Source organism: Meriones unguiculatus, chromosome 4 (genome assembly GCF_030254825.1).
Source record: "Meriones unguiculatus strain TT.TT164.6M chromosome 4, Bangor_MerUng_6.1, whole genome shotgun sequence".
NCBI classification, from domain to species: Eukaryota; Metazoa; Chordata; class Mammalia; order Rodentia; family Muridae; genus Meriones; species Meriones unguiculatus.
The window spans coordinates 117415888-117442006 of record NC_083352.1 but is presented as its reverse complement, the minus strand read 5'-3'; the positions used below and the strand labels follow the sequence as shown (position 1 = coordinate 117442006).

Sequence of the window (26119 nt, the reverse complement as noted above, 5' to 3'; positions counted from 1 at the left end):
ATATATAATAGGTTGATCATTACTTTTTATCTGTTGGTTCAAACTTGTTACGGACAATTGTAGATCTATAGGTTATATTATCACATCCGGCTTGGGTTAGTTTTACTTTTATATAAATTAAAATGTGTCAACTTTAATTTTAATTTCTGATAAAGTAGATATTGACAAAGAAAACCCATATTTAGATAAACAAAATCTCTTTGGGACCTTTACAGATTTTTAAAAGTTTAAAGAAGTTTCAATGCAAAAAAAAAAAAAAAAAAAAGAATGTGTCTGCCAAAAATCATACATTTTAATTTTTTAATTTAATTTTATTAATTACACTTTATTCACTTTTATCCCCCCCATAAGCCCCTCCCTCCTCCCCTCCTGTTCCCACCCTCCCCTTCTTCACGAATGCGCCTCCCCAAGTCCACCGATATGGGAGGTCCTCCTCTTCTTCTGATCTTAGTCTATCAGATCACATCAGGAGTGGCTGCATTGTGATCTTCTGTGGCCTGGTAAGGCTGTTCCCCCCTCAAGGGGAGGTGATCAAAGAGCAGGCCAATCAGATTATGTCAGAGACAGTCTCTCTTCCCATCACTATGTAACCCACTTGGACACTGAACTGCCATGGGCTACATCTGTGCAGGGGTTCTAGGTTATCTCCATGTCTGGTACTTAGTTGGAGTATGAGTTTCTGGGAAGACCCCTGTGTTCAAATTTTCTGGTTCTGTTGCTTTCCTTGTACATCTCAAGAAACTAATCAAGAGAGAGGACCCTGACTAAAATGTTCAACCCCCATCCCAAAAGGCAAAGAGGATGTACATCAGAAGAAGAAGAAAACAGAAAACAACCTAGAAACCTGCCACAGAGGGCCTCTGAAAGGCTCTGCCCTGCAGACTATCAAAGCAGACTCTGAGACTTATGGCCAACTGTTGGGCAGAGTGCATGGAATTTTATGTAAGAAGTGGGAAATCGTAAGATCTGGAGAGGACAAGAACCCCACAAGGAGAGCAACAGAACCAGAAAATTTGAACATATATTTTAATTTTAAAACACTATGAAAATACTTATAATTTAGAATTTTGCAACATTGGTACTTAGCCATTTGGGGCCAGATATCTTGTGTTTACAGGTCTGGTCCTGTACACTGTAAAATTCTCAGTATTAATTCTTCATTAATTATTAATTAAGTCCTCATTAATTAACTAGATGGTACTTCTATCTCCAACTAACATAAAAAGTATCATCATATTGTCAGACTATTAAAGTTACCTTTGTTTCAAACTGTGAAAAGATAAGAAAGCATCAATAATATAAATATATATGAAAAAATTATCTTGCCAATAAGCCAAGAAATGCAAAATCACACTGTATTCCCATGTGAATGCATTGAATTAACAAAAATAAAACACAAATTACAACAACCTTTTCATGGACCTGTGATTGAACTGGCAGAATTAACAGACTGTCTTTGTTCAGTAATTCATCAAATTGGGAAAAATAAATCTGCCAATGGATTTCAAGTGTCATAAGTGGTTTTATGACTCAGGAATAAAATGAGCTTAGGCTCTGGAATGGGCATTGAATTGGAACTTTGGCTCTGGATTTTAGTTACTGTGTGGCCTTCTTAATGTTACCATTTGTAAGAACTGAAGACAGCAATGTCTCCATCAATCACTACTGTGAGCAGTGAATTAGATAATAATATAATTGTGCTTCTATTTAAAAGTAGATTTAGCAATTTAGCGTACTCCACTTACCTCTCATTAAAATGAGAATGACCAATGAAAAACAGAAATCCACAGGAAAAATAAAAGGAGTAGTCAAGACTGAAAGTAAGTCCTCACTGTGGCTTGGGGCAGGAGGGAGGGAGGGACGCCATACTTGGAGAATTTGAAAGCCCCCACTTCCCAAAACACTTGCTGCCTGTCAACTTTCTTCACCTTCCTTTCAGTGTTGACTACTCAGCTTCCCGGTTTTGTGAGAAGTCCTCTCCTAAAGAGCAGTCAATTCAAATGGGAAAAATACAACTCCAGAAGTAATAGAAACAATCAAAGAGTCTGGAAAGCTCTCCCCTCTCTCAAATCAAAATAATATCCAGAGAAGCTGAGTATTACAAACAAGTATTATAAGAAGTAAAGCTCATGAGGAAAAATATCAGGACACAACAAATACTTCATAAGGGAAATATGAGTGAAATTACATACACATTGAATTTTAATGCTCTTTATTTTTCTAGAAAATATAACTAAATGACTTTTTTTTTAAAGAAGCATTCATTTATTGTTTTTATTGTTTCTCGGTCTACATTCTGATTGGATGAAATTAAACACACTGAAATGATGAGTCTCTGTAGGCAGAAAAAAATAACGTCTGGCTAGTTTAATTAGATATTACCAAAGACAACAGATAATTTTACAGCTCCAGATGAGTTAGACAAACAAAAAAGCCCACTATGCAAGAGTGGAAGAGTGACAAGAGGTAGTGTCACACAGTGGTCAAGTGTGGCGATGGGGTGCAAAGTTTTACACAAATCAAATGTACCAGTCTTGGAGAAATTAACTCATCTTTCTATACTTCAGACTCCACCCTAACAACTGCAAAATAGGAGGGGGGTTCCAGTTTTTCCTGTACATGTAAACAGTTCTCTCTCTCTCTCTGTGTGTGTATGTGTGTGTATTTGTGTCTCTGTGTGTATGCGCATGTATGCATAAGAGTGTGTGAACATGTGAAGGCCAAAAGTTGATGTTGACTCTTCCCTGATCACGCTCATCTAATAGATGAAAAGGTGTCTCCCACTAAACCCAGACTTGGAGGTTTGAGATTGACCTGGGGAATTTCCCCTCTGCATTCTCTTTGCTCAGCTCTAGGCTTGTCACCAAGTCCATACACTTCTTGCGTGGTACCAGGCATCAGAATTTCATTCCTTCTACTTGCAAGGCAAGTGCTTTTCAGCAGAACATTTTCTCCAACCTTCCTCCTAGTTCTTATGTTAGAGAGTTATGATAAGAATTAACCGAGTGAGTTAACATATGCAAATGACTTACCTCCTAGCACTTAGTAAGCTTTAAGTAAATTACACGGTGCTATATTAAAAATTGTATGCCACTTGGCTCTGGAGTAACCTGCTTTGATGAAATTGCAAAATTAGCTCTTATATATGTGGCTATATTTTAAAAAGTAGGGGGTAACTCCACTGGGAAGATGGAAAGGAAAGAAGTGTTAAATGGTTTAGGACAGCTGAATTCTCATCTATCACAGCAGGAAGCAAACAGATAATATCTGTAATCAATAATCTTAAAATAGGGCATTGTGTAGTGGTACACCAGTTCCTGGAAAACATAATTAAGAACTGAAAGGCAGTCACCCCCGGGGCAGAAAAGGGAGGCCTTGTAAATCCATGGGGCAGGGAAGGATTTTATTATTTGATTTTCAAACTATGTGTGTTTATTAGTTTGAGTTTTTAAATTAAAGAATGAGAAGGTTAGTGCACATAACAGACTATTAGTACCTTCATATAAGAATAGACACATTGTACCTTGTTGTTTCATTTTATTCACTTTAGTAATTCCACTCCAGGGATTTTTTTTTTCTATTTAAAGGTGCAATACCAGAAGAAAAATATGAATAAATCCATTATATCTGAGTTCTTTATAACAACATATAACTGGAAATGATCCAAAATTTTTAACTACATGGAAAGGGCTAAAAATTAAGCAGACGCCTGAAAGAATGTTATAAACCAGCCACACAAATTTATTATTTTTATAACTACACTTTGGCTAAACACACACACACACACACACACACACACACACAAACACACAGAGTGTCCCTGGTGTATTTAGTTTAGACTGGAAAACAGAAGCCTGATAGAGCCAATAAAGTTAACAGTAAAGTTAAGAGCTCTTTACGCCAAGTCCTCTGTACTCTAGGGTCCCTGAATATATGTGTTTCACTGCTGCTTGTACAAAGGTTTTGTTTTTTAACTCCAAACTTGAAGCTTCTTCTCTGGCTGTGTCACTTGTACTTCACCCTCACACCTCTATTCAGATAGCAAACATGACATTTGAGGCCAATGAAAGTAAAGATTGTGGATATTTAGGAGCCTTCTCTTCGAAAAGTCAGATTTAGTGTTTTCTGAGTTTTGCCGTTCTTGGCTGTGGCACATTCTCCAGCCAATCAGTAAAGGTGTTGATGTAAACTGCACAACGGCACTGGAAAACTCTCAGGACAGAGCACATAGAAACCTGTGTGGTCCTATAAGCCCCTCAGTGTCTAAGGAGATGAGAAGACTACCACCTTTTTCTACTTCAGTGCAAGGTTATAAAGGTAAAACAGAAGGCTGCCGGGGACATCACCAACCACAGTCTCAATCCAGAGCAGGTAAGCAACAGAACTCAGCCAGGTGTGGCTGGATGTCTGTCTCTCAACTCTGGTATGCATTACAGAATGCTTGCTAAATTGCAGGTTCACCTTCAGGGTTTCTGCTTTAGTAGGTAGGGTGAGGACTGAACACTTGTAGTGTGTGTGTGTGTGTGTGTGTGTAGTGTGGTGTGCCTGTGTGCCTTTGTGTGTGTGTGTACATGTTCACGGGTATATGTGCATGTGTGCAGGTGTATGTGTACATGTATGCACATGTCTGCAGGGGCCAGGGTCAAATCAATGTCAGATGTCTTTCTCTGTCACTTTCATGCTTCCCTTCCTTCCTTTCTTCCTTCCTTCCTTCCTTCCTTCCTTCCTTCCTTCCTTCCTTCCTTCCTTCCTTCCTCCCTCTCTTCTTCCTTCCTTCCTTCCTTTCTTTCTTTCTTTCTTTCTTTCTTTCTTTCTTTCTTTCTTTCTTTCTCTCTCTCTCTCTTTCTTTCTTTCTCTCTCTTTCTTCCTTTCTTCCTTTCATCATATCCTCTCACTAAACTGGGATTTCCTGCATTCTGCTAGATTGTGTTGTTAGCAAGGCCCATGTATCCCCCAGTCTCTGCCTGCACATCACTGGGGTTATAGGTTCAGGAGTGTGTCATCACATCCGTCGTTTTATACGGGTGCTATGGATCTGAACTCAGGTCCTCATGCTTGCACAATAAACACTTTTACCAACTGAAACATCTCCTTGGCCCCTCAAACATTTGATTTTTAATGAGTTCCCAGGTAATACTGAGAACCGGAGATCAATCCATGTGGACACAAACTTTCACCAAAACCAACAGTAAACAGGTTGAAGACTTTGGGGCTAGTGAAACGTTTCTCAACATAAGGCTCCTTGTTTGCCCTGGTTCCACCAGGAAGAGCCTTGGCATAAGGTCTACACCAGCTTAATAGCCTTCTCAAGCTCTTAACAAGCTTCCCCTGGAGTCTGTATCTTAACTGTGCTTTCCAAGTGAACCTCCTGCACTATGAACAATGACAGACAGCCCTTTCCTTTCCTCCTGGAGCCTAGGTGCCAATGCAGAGGCTGTCCTTTTAGGTTCCAAGAAATTATGCATTCGTTATGGAGGAAATTAACACCTCAAAGCAAACTATAATTAGGAATTCTTCAATTCAGTTTATGCTTTTTCAATTAGGCACTCTATAATTTTAATCATGGGAGCATTAACATGTTTCTGTAATTTATATACCTGTGGTATAATTAAGCCTGGGAAACACATTGCTCCAACCCTGAATGGAAGTGATTGTTTCCCTTCACACTCACAGATCTGCAGGTCCCTGATGGGGAGACAGTGCCAGTTCTAAAGGAGCCACTTGTAAGCTGCGGAGGCCAAAGATACCTCCCTTGATTTGGGGCATGTGGGCTTGTCACAGAACATGCATTGTTTTTGAACATCTGGCCCATGTTTTCACATCTGTATCCCTATCTTTTCACTCCACCCACGACTTTAAAATATGTTGCCACTGTTTCAGACAGCTATCCTTGGAAAACAGATTCAGTTAAGCAGGAACAGGGTGTCCTGGCAGAGGAGCTGTTACCTGTGGGAAGCAGATGGCTTGGAAATGAGGAAAGTGAACAATAGACTAACACTTATCCTGGACCGGTACCCACCCCCAACATCTACTCCTCTTTCCTCTTTCTCTAGCTATGTTACTCATAATTTAAGCTCTGCCTTTTGGCCACAAAGCAAGGCCCGAATCCCGTGCGCAAGGTAGTTCTCTTGGGAGTCTGAACAGTTCTGCCAATTCAAGGAATTCAGAGGCACATTGAAAGTTTTTGTGCTTATTCAGACTGAACCTCTGAACTTTCTGAAGGTTAAAAACCTTCGTTTTTTTCCCCCTCGTCTTCCTACTCTCCCCACAATAGCAAATTCAGATTTGCTGACTGCAATAAAAGGAAAAAGAACATAATCAAAACTGGCCCGGGGGGACAATGCATACAGATTCCAACCCAGCTGAGTGACGCACCCATACTGCCACAGCATTTTGGCACTCAATATATTTTGTCTGATCTAAGAAAATATAGAACTTTTTATAGAGTGAAAGTTGGAAATGGATTTGTTTCTCCCAGGCTGCTCTAGCCTTCTACAAAAGAATACAGATTTTTTCAGAGCCTAATGTTCAGCTTCAGCACACATTCCTCTTCTACCTACGCCCCAACATCTGCATAGAGGCAATATATTCAGAAACACCATCAGCATGCACCAACACAACACGAATTATTTCAGACACCAGTCACTGTCATCATCATCATCAGAAAATGGGGCTGTGTTTTTTAGCCCCCGTATGGACAGGAATAGAGGAATACACTGGCAGATTCTAGATCAGCTCTTACGAGTTAACACTGTTATCCAAATGCTGAAATGCACTGTCAAAGAGACGCGGGGTTCTAAAATCTGCAATACCAGCAAAGTGGTATCCCGACAGAATATAAAACAGCTGCTTCCCACAGCATAGCCAGGGGCAAATATCAGCACCATAGAGAGCACACCTGATTACCTGAACAGTCTCCTTTCTCCACCTGGGCCACCTATTGGTTAAATCACCGGTACTCAAGGGTAGACCAGCAGGATCAGCATCACCTGGGAATGTGCTCTAAAGGCAGATTCTCGAGCTCTGTCTTTTCATCCCTGGGCATGGTCAGAGCTCTACAGCTGTCCTAGCTCTCCAGGTAACTGTACGTTTTACAGAAGTTTGAGCCATATGGGAATGAACCATGTCCAAGGCCAGTGGTTCTCACCCTTCCTAGTGCTGTAATCTTTTAATACAATGCCTCACGTTGTGCTGACCCACAACCATAAAATTATTTTCGCTGCTTCAGCATAAATGTAATGTTGCTACTGTTAGGAACCATAAATATCTAATAGGCAGGGTAGCTGATATGTGACCTCTGTGAGAACAGTTGTCTGACACCCCTAGCCCAAAGGAGTGGGAACACACATGCTGAAAACTGCTTTAGACTGAGAACAAGGTTAGAACCTAACCAACTATCCCTAGGAAGGTGTTATCCCTGGGGAAGATAACAGAGTGGTATTCTAACGCTCCAGTTCAGTAAGTCAGGGTCTCAGCAGCAAGTCATCCTCCTGCAGGGCTCATTCTTCCTCAGGAACTTACTGGCTCTGAGCCCTACTCGTCATCCTATCCACCTCTCGTGGAAGGCTTTCTGGACTTTATCCTCAAAAGCCTGCATCGACAATTTGAAACCATGGCCTTTTCTTATCAGTCCTTGTAGGGTCCAGCACAGGATAAGATTTTCTACTATGATGGAAATATTGGTCATTAACGTATCCAATATGGCCTGTGGGCACTGGACACTTTAAATGTGGCTAATGAAACTAATGAGCTAATGTTTTAGTTCACATATTATATTTAAATATTCACATAGAGGTGGTTGCACAGTATTACACAATTCAGGCCTAAAGTCGTGAGCTTGAATAATTTTTCTTATTTGGGCTGTTACTTCCTACTCTCAAGAGTAGCCCTGTTCTTTGTATGTTTGCCAGCTTTAGAAAAATTTCTCCAAGTCGACACCTAAGTGGAAACACGCTACCCAGACAGCAAAACCCAAGCAGCTGTAGGCACGCCAGAAAAGGGCAGGTTGCTTGGTAAAGGAGGGGTAAGCATGAATTTCTTCTTTCTAGCCACATTGATTGTAATCTTCATGCTATTTTTTCTCTACCAAAAATCCAGGATTTTCAGGATCCTTTCCCTTACTGCTGCTGTGAGGATTCAGCTCTCTGACCAGCTCCAGGAAGCTGGAGCAGACATTGTGCATAATGCTTTTTTTTTTTTTTCCAGAAGAACAAGCCTCCTTGGATACTCTGGTTTGCCAAATGCATTGTGCTTGCTCAGAAAAAAAAAAAAAAGAAAAAAGAAAAGAAAAGAAGAAAAGAAAAAAAGAACACTGATAGATCAGGATATGGAAATGTACTAGATAGAAGTGGACTTGAAAACCTGGCCTTTGGGCACTTGCAGACAGAGATTCTGAGCCATTTGTTATCAGTTGCTCAAAATCTGAGAAACAACAGTGGTGCAAACTGTCCTGGGGCCCAGAAGAGTAGAAGCAGAGGCCAGCAGAAAATATAAATTGGAGAGAGGTGAGAATTTAGGGGAAGGAACCTTGCAGTCATTGCTGTTCTTGCAAAGGTTTCCTGAGTTCCCCTGTGTGGGAAGGTAAGCATCATAAAGCTGTATCTACTTAGACATCCCTTCCATCCTTTCCATGGTCAACTGTTCCCCCATATATCTGACTTTAAAGACCGTCACCTTGAGTACATTACCACGCATCTAGCCTCTGTGCAGGTGGCTGTAGTCATCTGGTGTCCACAAGCACATCGGGAGCTTTTTATTACTATGGCCCACCTTCTGGAATCTCATTCATGGACCATCATCCCCTGTCTTTTCATCCTGTCTCTTCTTCTCACAGAGATTCCTTGACAACAGTGTGGTCTGCCAGTCCTCAGCATCTTTTCTATGTGCACATCTACCTGTATATTTTTAAAAAATCTATTTCATTGTGTGTATATGCATGTGGTATGGTTCTGTGTATGTCTGTACAGTTTTCTGTGGGTGCTTGTGGAGGCCAGGAGACGGGGGTGGATCTCCTGGCGCTGGAGTTATAAGCAATTATGAGCTACCCAATGTGTGTCCTGAGTACTGAACCTTGATGCTCTGCAAGAGCAGCGGGAGCTGTCGACTGCTGAGGCCCTACCTTCATATTATTTTCAAGCAAGCTTAGCCCAGATGTTTCCCGGCACTTTGGCTAACACCATTATCTTCATTCTCTTGTAGTCCTGGGTTGACTTACGTGTCTTTTTATTTTCTTTTCATTTAAAAAAAAAATTATGTGCATGTATGAGTCGGGTCTGTGCATAGGTGTGAGCACGTGAGAGCAGGTGCCTATGGACGGCAGAGGGGCCTGATCCCTCTGGATTTGGAGTTACAATACTTGTGATCTACCTGATAGGGGTGCTGGTAATCTCACACCAGTTCTTTGCGTGAACAATTTGTACTGCACCACTGAGCATTCCTTCTAGCCCTCTTTCTTATTTTCTATTAGAGGCTGAAGTAAAAATGTTGGCCATTTCTTCTGTTTTTTTTTATTTTTTTTCTTGGGATCACTATTTCTTTAACTCTCTTGTTTTACAAAGAAAGTTAAAATACAGTCTTACTGACCCGGGTTTCTTTTATTTCTTCAAAAACGGCCCTTCTCCATCCTCTGAGATGTCCCTCAGCAGAGCATCACAGAGTTCTGTCTCGCTACCCATCTCCACAGTCTCCTTGAATGCAGCCATCCTCTCCGCTGGCTCTTCAGACGCCAGAGATGCTGGAGTTTCCAAATGCAAACCTCTGCTCAGCCGCCTCTCCAGCACTACAGACATTTAGCGTTTAAATAGCCCCTGTGGTAGGAGGTGAACACGGCAACCACACTCTCCTCTCCCTCGTGGCAGCAACAGTCTCTGTCTCCATTTCTCCAGATGGCAGACAGTCCAAAATAGAACATTCTCACTCTTCATGTTCCATCGACTGCTCCATTTAAAATATTCTTCCCCAAACACCTGTTTTTCCTCCTTGGTTTGAGCCTGAGTAATACAATCCAAAATCCCAACACCAGAGCCAGTTCTTAGTGAGCTGCATTGCTGGGCTGCAGGCTGAGGGGTAGACGGGGCGGGGATGGTTTATAAAGGGACTGCTGCAACGCAGCCAGGGTGAGCTGCAGTGAATGCAGACCACCTATACTATGTACGTGTTAACCTTTCTTCCTAGGTGTTTACATGCGAAGTCTTTCTTTTCTTAAACAGATAAACTTTATGGTTATATCCAAGTTATGCATGATGCTATGAGATGGATGATAAATGCATAGATATGGAGGTAACGGGAGATATACAAAAGATTGCCATAGTGAAGCGAATCAATGTATCCACAGTCTCACACATTTTTGCTCTTTTGTTTATCTGTGTTTGTAGCAAGACTGAATTATCTGTCTGCCTGTAGTTCTGTGCTTGAATACAAGACTGACTTTTGTCTCCTTTGGTGGTTCCATGAAGTTCCAAGACCCTTTAATTCCTTTAGTGCCATATTTAGGCTGTGGGAAGAAAAATACAACAGCATGCATCCTATTATTCCTTATTTCCATTGCTTCTTCTTGTATCTGGCTCCTCATATTTCTTAATCCCATGTGATACACTCCCAGCAAGCTTTTGGGCACTGATACAAGCAGTGTTGGTTACACACAGAGCTAAATCTTCTTACAGGTTATATGAAATACCCCTCATCTCCACCCCATGCTCCATGAAAAGAAGGGCACACAGAACTCCTCATATTTAGTCTCCTGCAAAGGTGGTTCAGAGAACTAGGGGCACTGAACAAAACAAACAAGGCTTTGGGAATGATTGCAATTGCTGTTTCTCCTCCATCTCCATGTGAACGGGGACTCACAGACTCCTCAGGCTGCCCCATGCTAATAAATCTTCCAGATTTTCATTTCTTCTTCCTAATTGGACACAATCATATGCTGGTGTCTGAGAATCAGATGGTAATGACTCCAATTTCGTTCGCTGCAGCCCCACGGACCAGCAAAACCCTTCTGTGATTGTTCTGTGTGCTCCCACTCAGGGCTTTGCTGTTATTAAAGGAATCCTGAAGGAAATTTGGCAATAGTTTTTCTTTTTTTCCCAGTAAAGTTTCTTCTTTCTCCAAAAGTTGGCTGGGTCTCCAATTTTCACTATAACTAATCACCACGCATTTCAGAATGTGCAGCCCTAACTAGATGCTCCTGTCAATTTCATGAGATCCGCAGATTCTCATCAGAGAGGAAACATGACTTGCTGTGACCTCGGAGAGCAGGATACACTGACTTCTGGTGTTCTGTCTTGCACAGCTGATCCTACAGGCTGGAGCTGTGCCATGCCTGCAGACACCATAATAACAGCTCACAAGTCCTCACTTACTTTGTAGATGCTCCCTGAGAAGTACCCAGGATGCCCCCTGTACCAGGTTTCATCCTGTCCTTGAGCCTACTGGGTTCCCAGCCCACCTACATTGCTGCCAATCTTACCTGAGGGTTAGAACACATGCAGAAGGCTCGGATGACAAACCTGCCTATGACCACTTAGAGTGTGTCGGGGGGGAACATCTACTCCTTCAACAGTCTGACTGGAAATTGCCAGTTGCCCTAATCCCATTTTATGTAACCTTCAAAGCTGAGTGTGACTATATATTCATAGATATTATTTTATATAAATATATATTTATGTGTAATTATATATGATATATGAATGATATGCATATGACATCATATACAAATATGTTTCCACTTATCAACAGTCAACTCAAGGATCACAGACTCAGGTCCTGGTCCAAAATTACCCAGTTAAGCTGCTGGATAAAGCTGAATCTGATTCTAGAAGCCTTTCCTGTCCTTCTGTGTATAACTGGGGAAGAAGATGTGGTAGGAAGAACATACAGGTCTCAGGCTGTAGGTGTGTTCTGGGACCTAGCTCCTGTCCCCAAGGTGCCATAGTCACTGACACAGATAAGTCCTGACAAAAAGAGTGGTCAAGGCAGAGTACCTTGCTGGAAGAGATGGTGTACTCTGCATTCATGATGGAGGCAAGACAGTCTGGGATATGGCAGCCGACCTGGATGCTGGAAAGGTAAGGGCATGCCTGCATAGTGGCATGAACAGAAGTCAAGTGAATAGAGGGCAGCATGTGGGCATTTGAAGACTATCCCTCCCGCATCCCATGACAAAGTCCAAACCCAGAGCAAAGACCTTCTTGCTCTAGTCCCTGTCTGCCACCCTCTTCTTGCCTCATCTCCAACCCTGCTCACTGGAGTACTTGGGGTTCCTAGAACACTTTGTGTACCTTCTCTGTCTGGACCTTCACATGCATTGATTCCTCTTAGTCACAGACATCTCTCTTCCATTAGATGTCTCTCATTCCATGGACCTCAGTTAGGAAGCACTGCCTCCAGGAAGCCCTCCAGCTGCCAGGCCTGGGAGACTCATGCTGGATGCCTGTGGACTTAACACTCATGGGAACCCCCTAGCCACACACGCACCTTCATTATTACTTTTTATTGTTCTTCATATTTATTTGCCCTTAAACACTTGCAATATCCCCAAGAGAAGGCAGATGAATGGCTAATAAATGTGTTTAGGATGTTTGGTATCATGAGCCACCAGGGGAATTCAAATTAAAACTACAGGTAGGTATCACCTCACTCTATGTAGAATGGCTGTTATTAAAAGCAAATGAGAAAATAATGCTGGCAAGAATATGGAGTAAAAGAAACACACAGGAAAATACAGTCAGCTCCAGTCTATGACCCAGCTATCCCACTTTAGGATACATTGCCAAGAGAAATGACACAGAATCAGCCCAGATGCTGACAAGCAGATGAGTGGATAAAGAAAATGCAGTATATCTACCCAATGGAGAACTACTCAGCCATAAAGAAAGATGAAATCCTGTCATTTGCAGGAAAATGGATGGAAATGGAGAAATTCAGGCCAGACAAAATAAGCCTGACAGAAAAAGACACAGACTGAATGTCCTGTCTCATATACAGACACCAAGAAAAGTTCATGTAAATGTGTAGTGGTAACTAGAGGCTGCACGTGAAGGGCAGATCAGTTGGCTTTGATTAGTGTGCCCCTTCCTGTGTTGAAGTATCACACTGATCAAAAGTGGCCACATAGTCCAGAATGGACATACCGCAACACACAGACCCCAAGAAGGTAAGTCTGATGGACATCTTAGGCTTCATGGCAGCCCACTAGTTATGGGAGTGGAGGATGTCTCCGACGCAGACTATGTTGCCTGCTTTTTGATCACTTCCCCCTGATAGGACTTCCCTGCAAGGCCACAGGGGTGGGAGATGAACTCAGCCCTCATGTGAATAGATGAGCTGGGGGCTCCCCTGTTCTGAGGAATATGGGAGAGGGGATGCAGGAGGAGGGTGGGACTGGAAGAAGAGGAGGGAGAGGCCTATGATTGAGATGTAAATTGAATTAATTAATTTTAAAAAGTGGTCATCATGAAATAAGCCAGTTCTTCTGCTATGTCGAGAATGCTCCAAGTACTTGACAGTCATGTGTGGTCAGCGGCCATCTTACCAGATAGCTCACACGGAAGGGCATTTTTGTTGCTAGAGAAAGATCTACCTGATAACCATTTCATTTGGGAATAGAAGGTAGCTGAAGAAATGCACAGCCTTAGCGTCTGGAATCGACAAGGGAGGAACGGACGAATTTGCTGAATTAAGTGATCACACACTTTAGAAACTACTTGTTAGGTTTCCTTTTGTTTGCTTTGCATTTGTGTTTTTATCTGTTTGCTTGCATCTACTGTGGGCTACACATTATACCAAGCGAAGGAGATCCAGTAGTGCCAAGCCTTCAAGTGTCTTGGGGCTAAAACAAGGGAATCTTTAAAACAATGAAACAAAAACCAAAGCCCTCAAAACAAAGAAAGCTTACAAATACATGCATCACACAGTTAAAAGCTCAGAGAAGAACCAGGAAGGAACCACATAGGGCACTGTTGAATAAAACCTGGTAAGGGGCAGAGGGAATTTAAATGAAACCAGAAATAAGGTTAAAGGCAGATGCTGACAAGCCTTGAATTTCATGCTAAGAAGCTTGAACTTAATGCAATAGAAAACCAGTGACCCATTTAAGAATTTTAAGCAGGCAAGCTAACTTGATCCAATTTGTGCTTCCCAAGGACCACTGCAGCAGTTCGGTGGGGGATGGCCCTGAGAGAGAGATGCTCTTGATAGATGTACCAGCAAGGGCACCCTGGCTGGCCAGGAGAATGGGGCTGGAGACACAGTGTCTGTCCAGGGCTGATCTGCAAATCAAGGGGCAATGCAGGTGACTAACTGGAAGAGAGAAGAGAGAATGGGAAAGGATACTTGCAAGAAAGTCAGCCTTAGCTGGGGGAGCGACTCCCACAGATTTTGTTGCAGAGACCCCAGTCTCACTTCAGGGACTGCATTATGGGTGATTAATTCATGGCCAAGTTACTTTCTTATGAAGGTTACCACAGATACATCAGCATGACAGGTGGGGCGTGGGGGAAGAAGGTTCAGCATGTTGGAGTCAGAGCTGAATATTAGATTCTAGTCACCATTTGATTGATCTTTTAAGCAATTCTGGGATTCTGTCACTTAAAAACCAATAAATCTTTGAAGGCCCGAGGAGAGCAATACAAAAGCAATAAATCTCCATTGTGGAGTATTAGAAAAATAGGCCAAGCTACCGAGTTGGTTTGGCTGCAGGGTGAGGGAGCAGGAGCCTCATGCTGCCAGCTCCTCAGTGCTTCCCTCCCTCTCGCTCTGAATTCTTGGTCCTACTAGAAGGAGTCAAATCTGGGAGGCTTCCAAGGATTGGGAGGATGGAATTTGGGCCTGTTAGCAATGAAGCCCTGTGGGTTGGAGGAAAAAAAGATTGCCTGGGGTCCTGGAGGCCAAGGCTTAGGTATGAACCTATGAGATAGGTTACAGGCTGGGTCACACAATCCGGAGTTAGAGGAACCCCCACAAATACCATCATCCAAGTTAGCAAGAAGTCCCACTATGCAGCACTCCCTAAGAGTCCTCCCACCTTCCCCAGACTCAGTAGGAGTGGAAGCCAGAACTACTGGGGTAGCGATGACCTCAGACAGAGCTTGGTCTTTGTACTATCTGATAGTAATGACCAGACAGGATCTAGGGTGACTGGATGACAGATCTCTCTTTAAGGGCTAGAATGCGTTAATTGAGGTGTAAAGGCCTACCCTAAATGCAGGCAGCACTGTTCTGCAGGCTGTGGTCATGGACTGAATGATGAGGAGAAAGTGAAATGGGCACCAGGATTCATTGCTCGCTGCTTCCTGACTGTGGGTACAACATGGCCAGCTGCTTCGGGCTCCTGTCACCATGACTTTTCTGCCATCCAGGATCACACCCATGAACTGTGACCTGAAATAAACCCTTCCTTCCATAGTCGTTTTTGTCAGGTGTTTTGTCACAGCAGTGAGAAATTAACTAAACAATTGGCTTTATCTGCCAGGACCTTGACTCAGTCCTTTAACATCTTAGACTTCAATTTCTGTCTCTGAACTAGATAGACATGCTATTTCCCAGCTAATTCATCCACCAGAAAACTCAGAGTCAGGACATGCATGAAAGAAGTAAAGTCTTCCGATATATTTGCATTACAGGCATACTTGTTGATTGGTTGGGGGAGAGAGGGACACAGAAGTTTGAAGGTCAGGGGCCAACTTGCAGGTATCAGGTCTTTCCATCTGCCATGTGGATTCCCGGGATTTGAACTCATACCATTGAGTTTGGAGCCAAGAAGTTTTATCTGCTAAGCCATCTTGCCAGACTGAATTATTTTCTTAAACATGGTTATTTTTAAATTGTCATATAATATTTGTACTTATTTATTGGGTACAAGCGATAATTCGCTACCTGAAAACGCCATATATGATGATTGAGTTAGAATAATTGGGCTTCTGAAACATGTCATTTCCACATGCTGGGAACTTTGACATTTTTCTGGTTCTGTGAAACAGGTTATAAATCGTTGTCTACTACATTTAGTGCACTATGCTATGAGGAATTAAGGTGCCTTCTCTCATCAACTTTAAAGTATGATTCAAGGCATCTTTGGCCAAATGCCTGAAGCAGGCTGCTGGCAGGGGGTCCCTGGTTGTAGAGCATCCAGGTTTTCTTACTGTAGTTCTCAGCCTACAGAGTAGCACAGTTCCTGCTTTCCTACATGTAGCTTGTCTCTCCATCACACCCACCATTCCTCTCAATCTGTACAGTCGGCTTGCTACGTCCCCTGATTTGTTTTATGACTTCATTTGTATATTCACTATCTTATTGTCTGACCTATTTTACGGCATATTTGCAAAACCATAAGCCTCAAGCAGGCAGAGTGAGCCTTTCTGGCTTCATGCTATACTGGAATTGCTGAGTTCACTTCCTAGTACATAGCAAGTGCTCAATAAATATCCGTGTGGCCAACTGCCTCCATGATGCACAGAATATGCCCAGGTAGAAATATACAGCAGTGTTTCCTCATGGCAGTTGTCCTGAAAAGCCTTCTCTGTGTTGTTGCTTAGCCTCCTCCCCTTCTTGGCAAACACCCATCAGCGGTCTGAAAAGAATCCCAGAAACAGAGTGTATGCCCACACTCAGTGAACCAGGGGCTTGAGAAGGAAAGCAGCCAGAGATTTCTAGACACCAACCGTTTCCCCCTTGAGCAGTGACATTTCCTTCAGTTTTTTGAAATGGAAATGTCAGCAAACTATGTCATGCATGCCATCGTCCTGGTAAGATGGCGTGGTTCAGTAAAATGAATGTGGGCATGGGGTAAGAACTGGGCTTCATTCTCACCTGGCCCTCTTGTTTATTGTCTAAGTCAATTCATTAGCTTCTATTTGACTCAATTCCCACATCTTAAAGCTGGGGGGGGGAGCTTTAGAAAAATTTGATGAGCATAGAGAGAGTGCTATATAGATGATGGGCACACAGCAATACGATGTGGCTCTTTTAAAATCCTTTAAAATTCTGCATCTGAGCTCTCTCATCTGAAAATGAAGAGGCTATCTCACAGTATGTATGGAAAATTAAATGAGAATGCTATACCAGAGCAGTTGGAGGGAAATCAGGGAATAAGTACCTTGATTTGAAATGCCAACACCTGCTTTGGATTATCAGAAAAAGGACAGTTCTGACATGCCCATAATGAGAAGCCCATAAGCACCGTCCCAACCATATTCCCTAGGTCTTGTCAAGAGGGACATTACCCCATCTTCAGCCTAGGCAAGAACTTCTGTATTTGGTCGCTTCATTCTGTTGGCCCCACCGTTATATTTTCTGGGTAGAGTTGAATGAGGGTTGAAAATAAAGAGCAGGACTATGTATCTCAAAAGTCTCCTTCAAGGCTAGTCTGCCAGGCCCCGGGGACATGCAAGGTGACGCTGCTAAAAGCCAATCCTTAGTAGATCCCCATGGCTCTCAAACCAGCCTGAGCCTTTCAGGCAGACCCTGTTCCCCTTCCATCTCACCATTCTGACCTTGCTCTTTAGGTTAAAGCAAACTTAACTAGCATTGCTGTTCCCTTTTTAAAAAGCCAGCCTCCTCCTACTCCATATAGGACACATGTAACAAGTCAAACCTTACACAATTCAGTGTCTCCTTCTCTGGGAGTTTTCTCTGAGTACTTATAAGCCTCTGGGAAGATTCACATAAGGCTGCAGAGCATTGTAGCTATGTCATACATCTGTCCCTATAACTGCTGCTTGGCTTCCTTTGAACATATGATTAGTTTGTTACAATTATTGCAATTACTGAAACTGATGACAATGTTCACTGAGAGAACCATTGTTGTCTTAGTCCCATGCCCCATTCACTGTATATGGGGACCTGGTTCATGCTTGTTGGACTGAACTCAGCTGGAAGGTCCACCTAAAATTCTACTTACTTGGTGGACTGAGGTCCTGAGGCCTGGAGTTCTGAGCAAACCCAGCACAAGAGGGATCTTGTTTCAGATAAATGCCAACCCATCCTGATGGCTATGAACTTGCCCAAGTCAACTTAATGAGATATTCTTGGTGCCTGGGTGTCTATTTGAGCCCCAACAGACTCTCATTAAAATAAGCAGTGGGATCCTGAAGGCATGGCTCCTGTGGGACTCTAACACCTCATAGCTCTGGACTGAATCAGCCCCTAGGGCTCATCTATTTGAATTATGTGATCAGATTCTTTGGAGAAAAAAAAATAGTATCTGTCTCTCTATTACAGCAGTGAGACAGGTGATTTTGCAAAAGCACCCTGTCTAAGTTTTCCTTAATTATGCTCCAGAAATTTCTCTCCCTGATCACCTCAGGTCCCTACCAGGATGTTCCCTCTGAACTGTTGTTCACTGTGGAGAGAGAAGATCCTGGCTGAGCACCTCTCTCCGAATTGGGCTTAAAGCTGCTGACCATCTTCCTTGTAGAGAATCTGTCTTCTGGCTTATCTCAGCCAGGCACATCGCCAGTCACGTGATTCACCTAGACTTGTGTGAGGTACAGGGGAGGGGGAGGAAGGGGAAGCCGAAGACCAAAGCTCCTCACCTGACAGGGGCTCCCCGAGACTGGGCGGGTTTGAGCATCACGGTGATGGTTGTGTCGGTTTCATTGAGTGGAGTATCTGCATCATATTCAGGCATCGATGGAGCTGGGAAAGAGACAGACATTGGAGGTGATCAAACACAGGCCCCGCATGTCCCTCCACACTTCCCCTTGATTCCATGAGAACCCCATGGCCTCAGAGGTCTTCAGTAAGAGAGGCCATGATTTCCATGGCCTCTCGGCCCAATAGTCCGGGCACAGTAGTCTGAAGAGGGGTTAAGCATGACCGTTATCAAAAAGTGCCTCTCCCATCCAGAAAAAAGGAATATGTGGGATATATAAGTATCTTATAAAGATGTGAAAACAGAGTCAACCCTGTTAAACACATTTAGATGCAAAAAGAGAGAAGATGAATTAGTTCCTTTTTTTTTATAAGACCCTCTCCCCCCACGGGAGTGTGACTAAATCTAATCCTTTGAAAGGGTAATTTAGCCATTTGTATTATGAGCTATTAAAACCCACATCTCTTTTAATTCTTTTTTTTCAATTTCTGAATTTAATCCTGAAGTTATAATCCCAATCAACGATTTAAACTTTATTTTGTAGCATGTTTATTGAAGCGCTATTTTATAAAAATGTAGAAACACCGAATATATTCACCCACATGGGACTGTTTAATTAAATTACGTCCATCCAGTTGACAGAACATTATAATGAAAGCAACGCAGCAGTGTGGGAAATACTTATGGGATAAGGATAAGTGGAAACATTAAGCTACAAAAATTCATGGCTTCTGCAAAACCGCATGCAAAATACATATGCACACAGGTCAGATTGAATAGATACTCCAAAATATGGAAGCTGTAAATAAGCATTCGGCAATGGTTCTGTTTTAATGCTCTCAGGCAGTGTGGTACACCCTACTGGTAGAGAGAATTTGCAGTCTTGGGCAACTGCACCTTGGTCATTCATTCCTTCATTCATTCCTCAGATATTTCATGAGAGCCAATGCTGTGAGTGTCTTATAGTGGAAAGCATTCCATTTGGAAAATAAATTTACGAACCAACTTCTATGTGCTCTGTCTGTCTGTCTCTGTCTCTATCTTTCACTCATTCACTCTTGCTCTCATTCTTTTTCTTCTTATTTCCACCCCAGGGCATGTTATTTGGTGAACTTCAAGAAGTTTATCTATCAGAATTTCTCCAACCCAATAGTGACTTTATTGTCTAAACTCCCACTGTCATCAACGATAGTTGGTCCTGTCTCTTTTTACTCCAGAAAATTACTAAGGCTAAAGGAGTCAGGGATGTAGCTCCATTTTCTCTTTCTAAAGAGATACCTGAAATCTTGGTGGCAATCCGAGTGGTGACTGGAGGTCCGAAACCCTTGGCTGTGCTGGCCTTGATGGTGAAGGAGTAGGTGGTCCCAGGGTACAGACCCACAAAAAGGTGATGGGTTTCATTCCGGAGCTTGAACACTTTCCCCCTCTGGCTGGACAGGTCAGCACTTGGATCCAATGAACCAACAGCCTTGTAGTTAATCTGGGTGACAAAGTGATAAGCAAGAACATAAATGTTTCACTCAGTAACTCAGGGAGCTCATTGGGAGGGCAGCAGGGGCAGGGAGAAGAAGATGGACAGCGGGGGCCAGGAGGTTACAGTGTTGCTTAGTACTGTCCACGGTCCAGACAACCAGGACCCTGAGTTCGCTACTGACAAGCCATGACAAGCCATGGGACAGCCGTGTCTAGCACAACCAGAGCATGCCATCTTGAGTTTTCTACACTCTTCCAGCTCCCCGAGTTTAAAAAGAGGGCATCTGTGGGGAAGTTACCCTAAGGGAGGGGAGGCAGTAGCACATAGTAAAATATGGGTGAGTAAGGAGGATGCTGGAGGGGGAGACGTTTAATCAGGATGAGGGATGGAAGAGGGGGAGATGGGAGAACAGGGAGGGGTTAAGAAAAACTAAAGGGATATGAATCACCATCTAGAAAGTTCATATGCTTTCTATCTTGTGATCCAATTTATAAAACATAAAAGAATCTGGTGGCCGATGCCTCCCATGGCTAGATAATGTCAGACCTAGAGTCAACAAACGGGCTGCTAAACACAATTCCCAGTGCTAGGTGTAAGATTCCTCTGTGGCTCTTGGCTAGGGAGACTCTGTTCTTGAAGACACCACAAGCTTTGAATGGGAAGTATAGAGAAATCAAACTGGGATTGAGCTGGAAGGTTCCTCCCAGCTGGTTACTTTTCATTGTTGTGTCAAACAGTGCTTCAGGCTGTTACAGGGAGTAAGGGGATTAATGATTTTACCCACCAGTGAACTCTATGGACTACATTAACAACCTGCCAGGTAAGAAGCGCCATTCATGATGACATGAATGTTATATGAGTAAGCAACCACTCTCTGCTTGGATTTGAGGACCACACCATGAGAGAGAATTCATTCCTAGTACTGTAGGCCCAGTCAAAAACTTGTGACTGAGGAGTTTTTAGGGGAAACTGCTATACTGTTGCTTAATTAAACTGACATAACATCAAGCTGCTTCGACACATCTATGTTTATACCTACAAAGAATACTCTTTGCCCTAATTAGAGAAGCCTATGTTTGCGGTAGATAGAATTCAGAACTTGAGGCTGGAGAGGATGCCGACAATAAATGATGGTTAAAGGCTTGGCCGCAAACAAGACATTCATACCACATCCCTAGGAAGTTATTACAAAGATCATTACAGAAATAGTGTGGAAAGAATTTAAGAGCTCAAAGACACAAAGAAAGGGTGATAAGTACATTCTTTTAAGCATGACACTGTCATGGCAATCGTGAATTCATATCTTCTGTTATGACTGACACTGAACCTACAAAAGAATGCCCCAGCCAACAGTTAGCCGTGGACTATGGAGGGGCTCATAGGCCATTGGAACTTACTGCTAAAATACTGGAAACTAACAGACTATGTGAAGGGAAGGCATAGTATCTAGTGCTGAACCCACTTGTGAGTCCAACAGGCTCAAATGAGTGGTCCGAACCCAGGGTCACACAGGTGGCCCAACCTAAATGTGTGGGGGACACAAAACAAAAGGCATACATTTTGGAAAGAGATTAGTAGGGTGGTAGGCTCTAGGAAGGGTGGATGGAAGATGAGAGAGTGACGGGGAAGGGTAATCATAAAATATATACGTGTATAAAATTGTCAAAGAAGAAATCGTATTAGTAAAAATATACTGTAGTAACAATAAAGGAAATTTATCTCCCTAACATATCTCATTGTACTCAAAACATCCCACAATACTATCACTTCCGTCTGCTGCCAATACCAAAACATTTAATGAAGTAGTTCACATTCTATAACTCATTTTAAATCTTAGAGATCTGGTGTGTGTCTGGTGTTGAACACAAAGCAATCGGACTAGCCCTTTCCAAAGAAAAGTAGCTGTAGTGTTGAAAAGGCAGACTCCAGGCTGGGGATTGCTTACAAGTAAGGCAACACGAAAGAGTTCAGATCCCCAGACTCCACATAAATGCCACATGGGTACAGCGGAACCCTTGCGATTCTAGGGGTGATACCACTGCCTACACTGTCAAGCTCTGGCTTGGATGCAGACAACCTGACTTAATAAATAAGGTGGGGGGATCATCACAAAGGATTCCCAGGACCAAACTCAGACCTCCATATGTACACACACCCCTACACCCAGGATGACATGCATATACACAAACATGCATGCCACAGGTGTGTAAAATAACGCAGCCTGTGTATTCTATCCTACACGCCAGTGGTGTTTGGTCACATCTTCTTGGAGGAACCAGGATAGTTATTTTCACGAGCTACTCAGCTGGAAATAACTTGCACTAAATCAGTGCTTTTTAAACTGTCTGTGATGAGATCTCAGTGTTGTGTTTCCCAATCCGCTGCACTCAGGTGTAAATGTGAAGACCATGCTGAACAACACTTGAGTTCGTGATCTGACAACAATCTAACCCTTCTATAGTCTGCAGTGTCTGTGCCCATTGGTCACAAGGTAGATGTCACAGAAATAACAGGGTATTTACGTCTTGCAGTCTTCCCCAATTTCTGCATTTGCCCTGCTATCAAAGTAACTAATGGTAATTCCACTATGTGCTATTCTTCATGGATGACAGTGGGGGCGCCAGGAGCCTGAATCACATAACTCCGAAAGTAGGCTACACAGGATTTTTTTAACATAGTATTTTTATTAACTGCACATTTGGATCATACTCAGTCCCTACTTTCCCCCCAGCTGCTGCCAGATCCCATCTCACCTTTATAAAAAGGATTTATTATTTTATGTTTATTTTATATTATGAGTGCTTGCCTGCATGTACATATGGACACCCGGTACCCATAGAGTCTGGAAGAGAGCTTTGGGTCCCTGGAACTGGAGTTGTAAAACACTGTGAGCTGCCTGGTGTGAGTGCTGGGAATCGAACCCAGGTCCTCTGTAAGAGCAGCAAGTGCTTGTACACACTGAAATGTCTCTCCCAGTTCCATTTTTTTTTCTTTTCAAAAGTCTACTGAGTCAAGTTTGTGCTGACTCGTAAGTGTGGGGCCACCCACTGAAGCATAACTGACCTGTCAGAGGCCACACCTCTGAAGAAAACCGTGTTTCCCTCTCCAGAAGCCATGATTTGTGAATAGTTCATGAGCTCCACCACACAGTGCTAGAAGTATTATTGGGTTGATCTTGTGCAGTTCAAAAGCAGGCAACTGTAGCTGCTGATACACGGCATTCTTTAATTTTTAAAACCTACTTTGTTACATTAAGAAGTCTCTCATTAAGGGCTAGCTAGATGGCCCATCAGGCAAAAGTGTCAGCCATGCAGACCAAGTTCGATGACTAGAACCCACATAAAAAATGGGCGTGGTGATGTGCATCTGTATCACAGTACTCCCACGGCAACCTGGGAAGCAGGAATCTCACCAGCCAGTTAGCTAGAAGTATGCAGTGGAGCAGCAGAAACAAGAGACCCTTCCTCAACTAGGTCAGAAAAGGGAAACACACACACACACAAGTACTCACATGCACACACGTGCATTTAAGTAATAAAAAATATGGTCAATGTTTCCAGAAAGCCAAATCAGGCCAAGAGGAGGCACATATTCTTTACTGGGAAAGTGAGCAGTTTCTTATCTCTGGCATAGGTAGTAAACATGGAGATAGAATGCTTTCCCTCTCCTGTGGGAGGCAGTAGTGATGTCGCGATGGTGCCGTGTGCTTAATGAGAGAGGCCAGATGTGGCTAGGATCAGCATGAGTCCAGGAAGAGACAACTCCACGAGCAAATAACTTGGGCTTTCATTAGCAGAGTCCACACACCCACAGGTGGCTAGCAACTCTAGGAGGTTCTGACAGAACCATCTGTTCAACGCAACACCTGAGGCAAACACTGCAGGCCTCATCTCACCATGCTTTCCTGGTTGGGGCACTCCGAGCAACTACATTAATTCTGTAGATCCCATAATAACCTGGGGATTTGCTATACTTGTCCTATTTTCTGACCTCCACAAGCATGTCTCCACATGCATGCATGTGCATGCATGCACACACAAATAAAAATCAAATAATTAAATAAATAAATATAGATATTTATTCACTGGCTACATTACTCTCTACTTCCCATCCTCTTTTTAATTTTTTTTTTCTTAAACCAGTGTTTCTTACATTACTTAATAATTTGCTCAGCATCAAATCATTAGCTTAGAGGCTGCATCTGAACATTGCTGAAGCAAGATGCAATGCTTGGGGAGAGAAAAGATCCAAACCTAAAGGATGAAATGGAGTCGGAGCAGATGAAAAAGTCCTGTAGGTTCCAGGCAGAGACAATAGGCTGAGCAAGGGCCTGAGGTATGGAAAGGCTCACACAGAGAGACGTCCGGTGAGGGCGAGTGGGGGTGAAGTGTACAGCTGGACTCCTGTTTCCTAGCAACAGAAGAGGGAGATGCTCAGAGGTGTGCCAGGGGCCAGGGAATCCAGTACACCAGTAGAGAGGATAGGCCTCTGTATTTTCTCAAAAAAAATCGGTGCTGGTGACCCTGCCTGGGCTTGTGGCAACACCACTGATATGCAGACACTGGGAGTGAGAGCTTATGCCTTATTTACTAGTCAGCTCCTTCCCATGCTCCAAATTCAATCCAAAAGCGACTCAATTTCTATGGAGCTGTCAATATAATATACCACGCTCCCTTGCTCTCCTAACCTTTCCTGGTATTACAGGATCTTCACTTACTTGTAATGAAACACTATGAATAAATCAATGTATGTTAATATAGCATGTCTTCAAATTTTTATGAAGGGCTTCACCAAATCTAATTCCCACTGCTTTGTCAGAAACAGTCTTTGAAAAATTTAACTTGCAAGTTTTACAAAGTTAGTGGGGGATCAGGCTGGGTAGGGGAAGAAAAAAGGTGGGAAAAATGTGCTGGAGCCATGGCCACCAATAAAGAAGGTGATGTGAATGTGTTTGGGGGTGTGGGAAAAGGAACATGTTTTAGAATAGCAAGCATGAAATGAAGGACTAGTGAAGCAGGGGTCTAGAGACTGGATCCAGCTCCAACAAAATGCTGGAAGCTGTTCTTTTCTCTGGCTGGAGGCAGTGGTGTTACTGACTATAAATCTCACATTTCTTGTCATAAGTGTGGTTTTCCTTGGTTTGTTGGGGTGAGGCTGCCTCCTTGTCCAGCTTGTTTAGTCAGCTTAAGATCTGGCTGACGCCTGGCTTCAGCACTAGGATGACAGGCAGCAGGCAGAGGCAGAGGCAGAGGCAGAGGCAGAGGCAGAGGCAGAGGCAGAGGCAGAGGCAGAGGCAGAGGCAGAGGCAGAGGCAGAGGCAGAGGCAGAGGCAGAGGCAGAGGCAGAGGCAGAGGCAGAGGCAGAGGCAGAGGCAGAGGCAGAGGCAGAGGCAGAGGCAGAGGCAGAGGCAGAGGCAGAGGCAGGTGGAATTCTGTAAGTTTGAGGATAGCCTGGTCTACAAATTGAGTATAAGAGAACCAGGGCTATTACACAGAGAAGCCCTGTCTTGAAAAACAAAAACAATAAGAGGAAGATGAAGAAGAAAAAGAGAGAAAGGAGGAGGAGGAGGAGGAGGAGAAGATCTGGGCTGATTTCTGTGTTCCCCCTTGGCCTGAAAGCCTGATTTCACTGCTTGAAAAGAATCTCAGTCTCTTTAACTATGGGGCATTTGAACAAGCCAATGTGCATTCTTGGAACACTTCTTCCTCCCCATGCTTGCCCCTTAAGCTGTGACTCCTCATCTTTAGACCTCCCTTAAGGCAACACTTTACATGAACACCTATGGCTCCCAGTTACCCCTGCTTTATATCCTCAGAGATACATAGACACATCCTTTCTCCCTTGAGTCAATAACTATATTAAGCATACAATGATTTCATCCATCAGTCTCTCCCAATCCTCTTGCTTTTGATTGTTTGGTTGGTTGGTTCTTAGTAACCCAGAGGTTGATAGAACATAGACCACAACTCAAATCCAGCAATCACCTGCTTGTTATGGGGTAAAATCTCACTGGACCACAGGCACAGCCCTCCTTTGTGTCCCCAGCGGGTGCTTCCATG

General features: G+C 43.2%; 1 protein-coding gene across 17 annotated transcripts in view; it reads right to left on the bottom strand.

The window, feature by feature from the left end:
- Positions 1 to 26119, bottom strand: part of Ptprt (protein tyrosine phosphatase receptor type T) — a 1127865-nt gene that overhangs the window by 278575 nt on the left and 823171 nt on the right. For all 17 annotated transcript variants that reach the window (XM_060382888.1, XM_060382893.1, XM_060382885.1 and 14 more), the window contains exons 10-11: positions 19865 to 20066; positions 18528 to 18630 (exon numbers count right to left, since the gene is read on the bottom strand). In XM_060382888.1, the coding sequence (XP_060238871.1) occupies positions 18528 to 18630; positions 19865 to 20066 (305 nt within the window). The remainder of the gene's footprint in view (positions 1 to 18527; positions 18631 to 19864; positions 20067 to 26119) is intronic.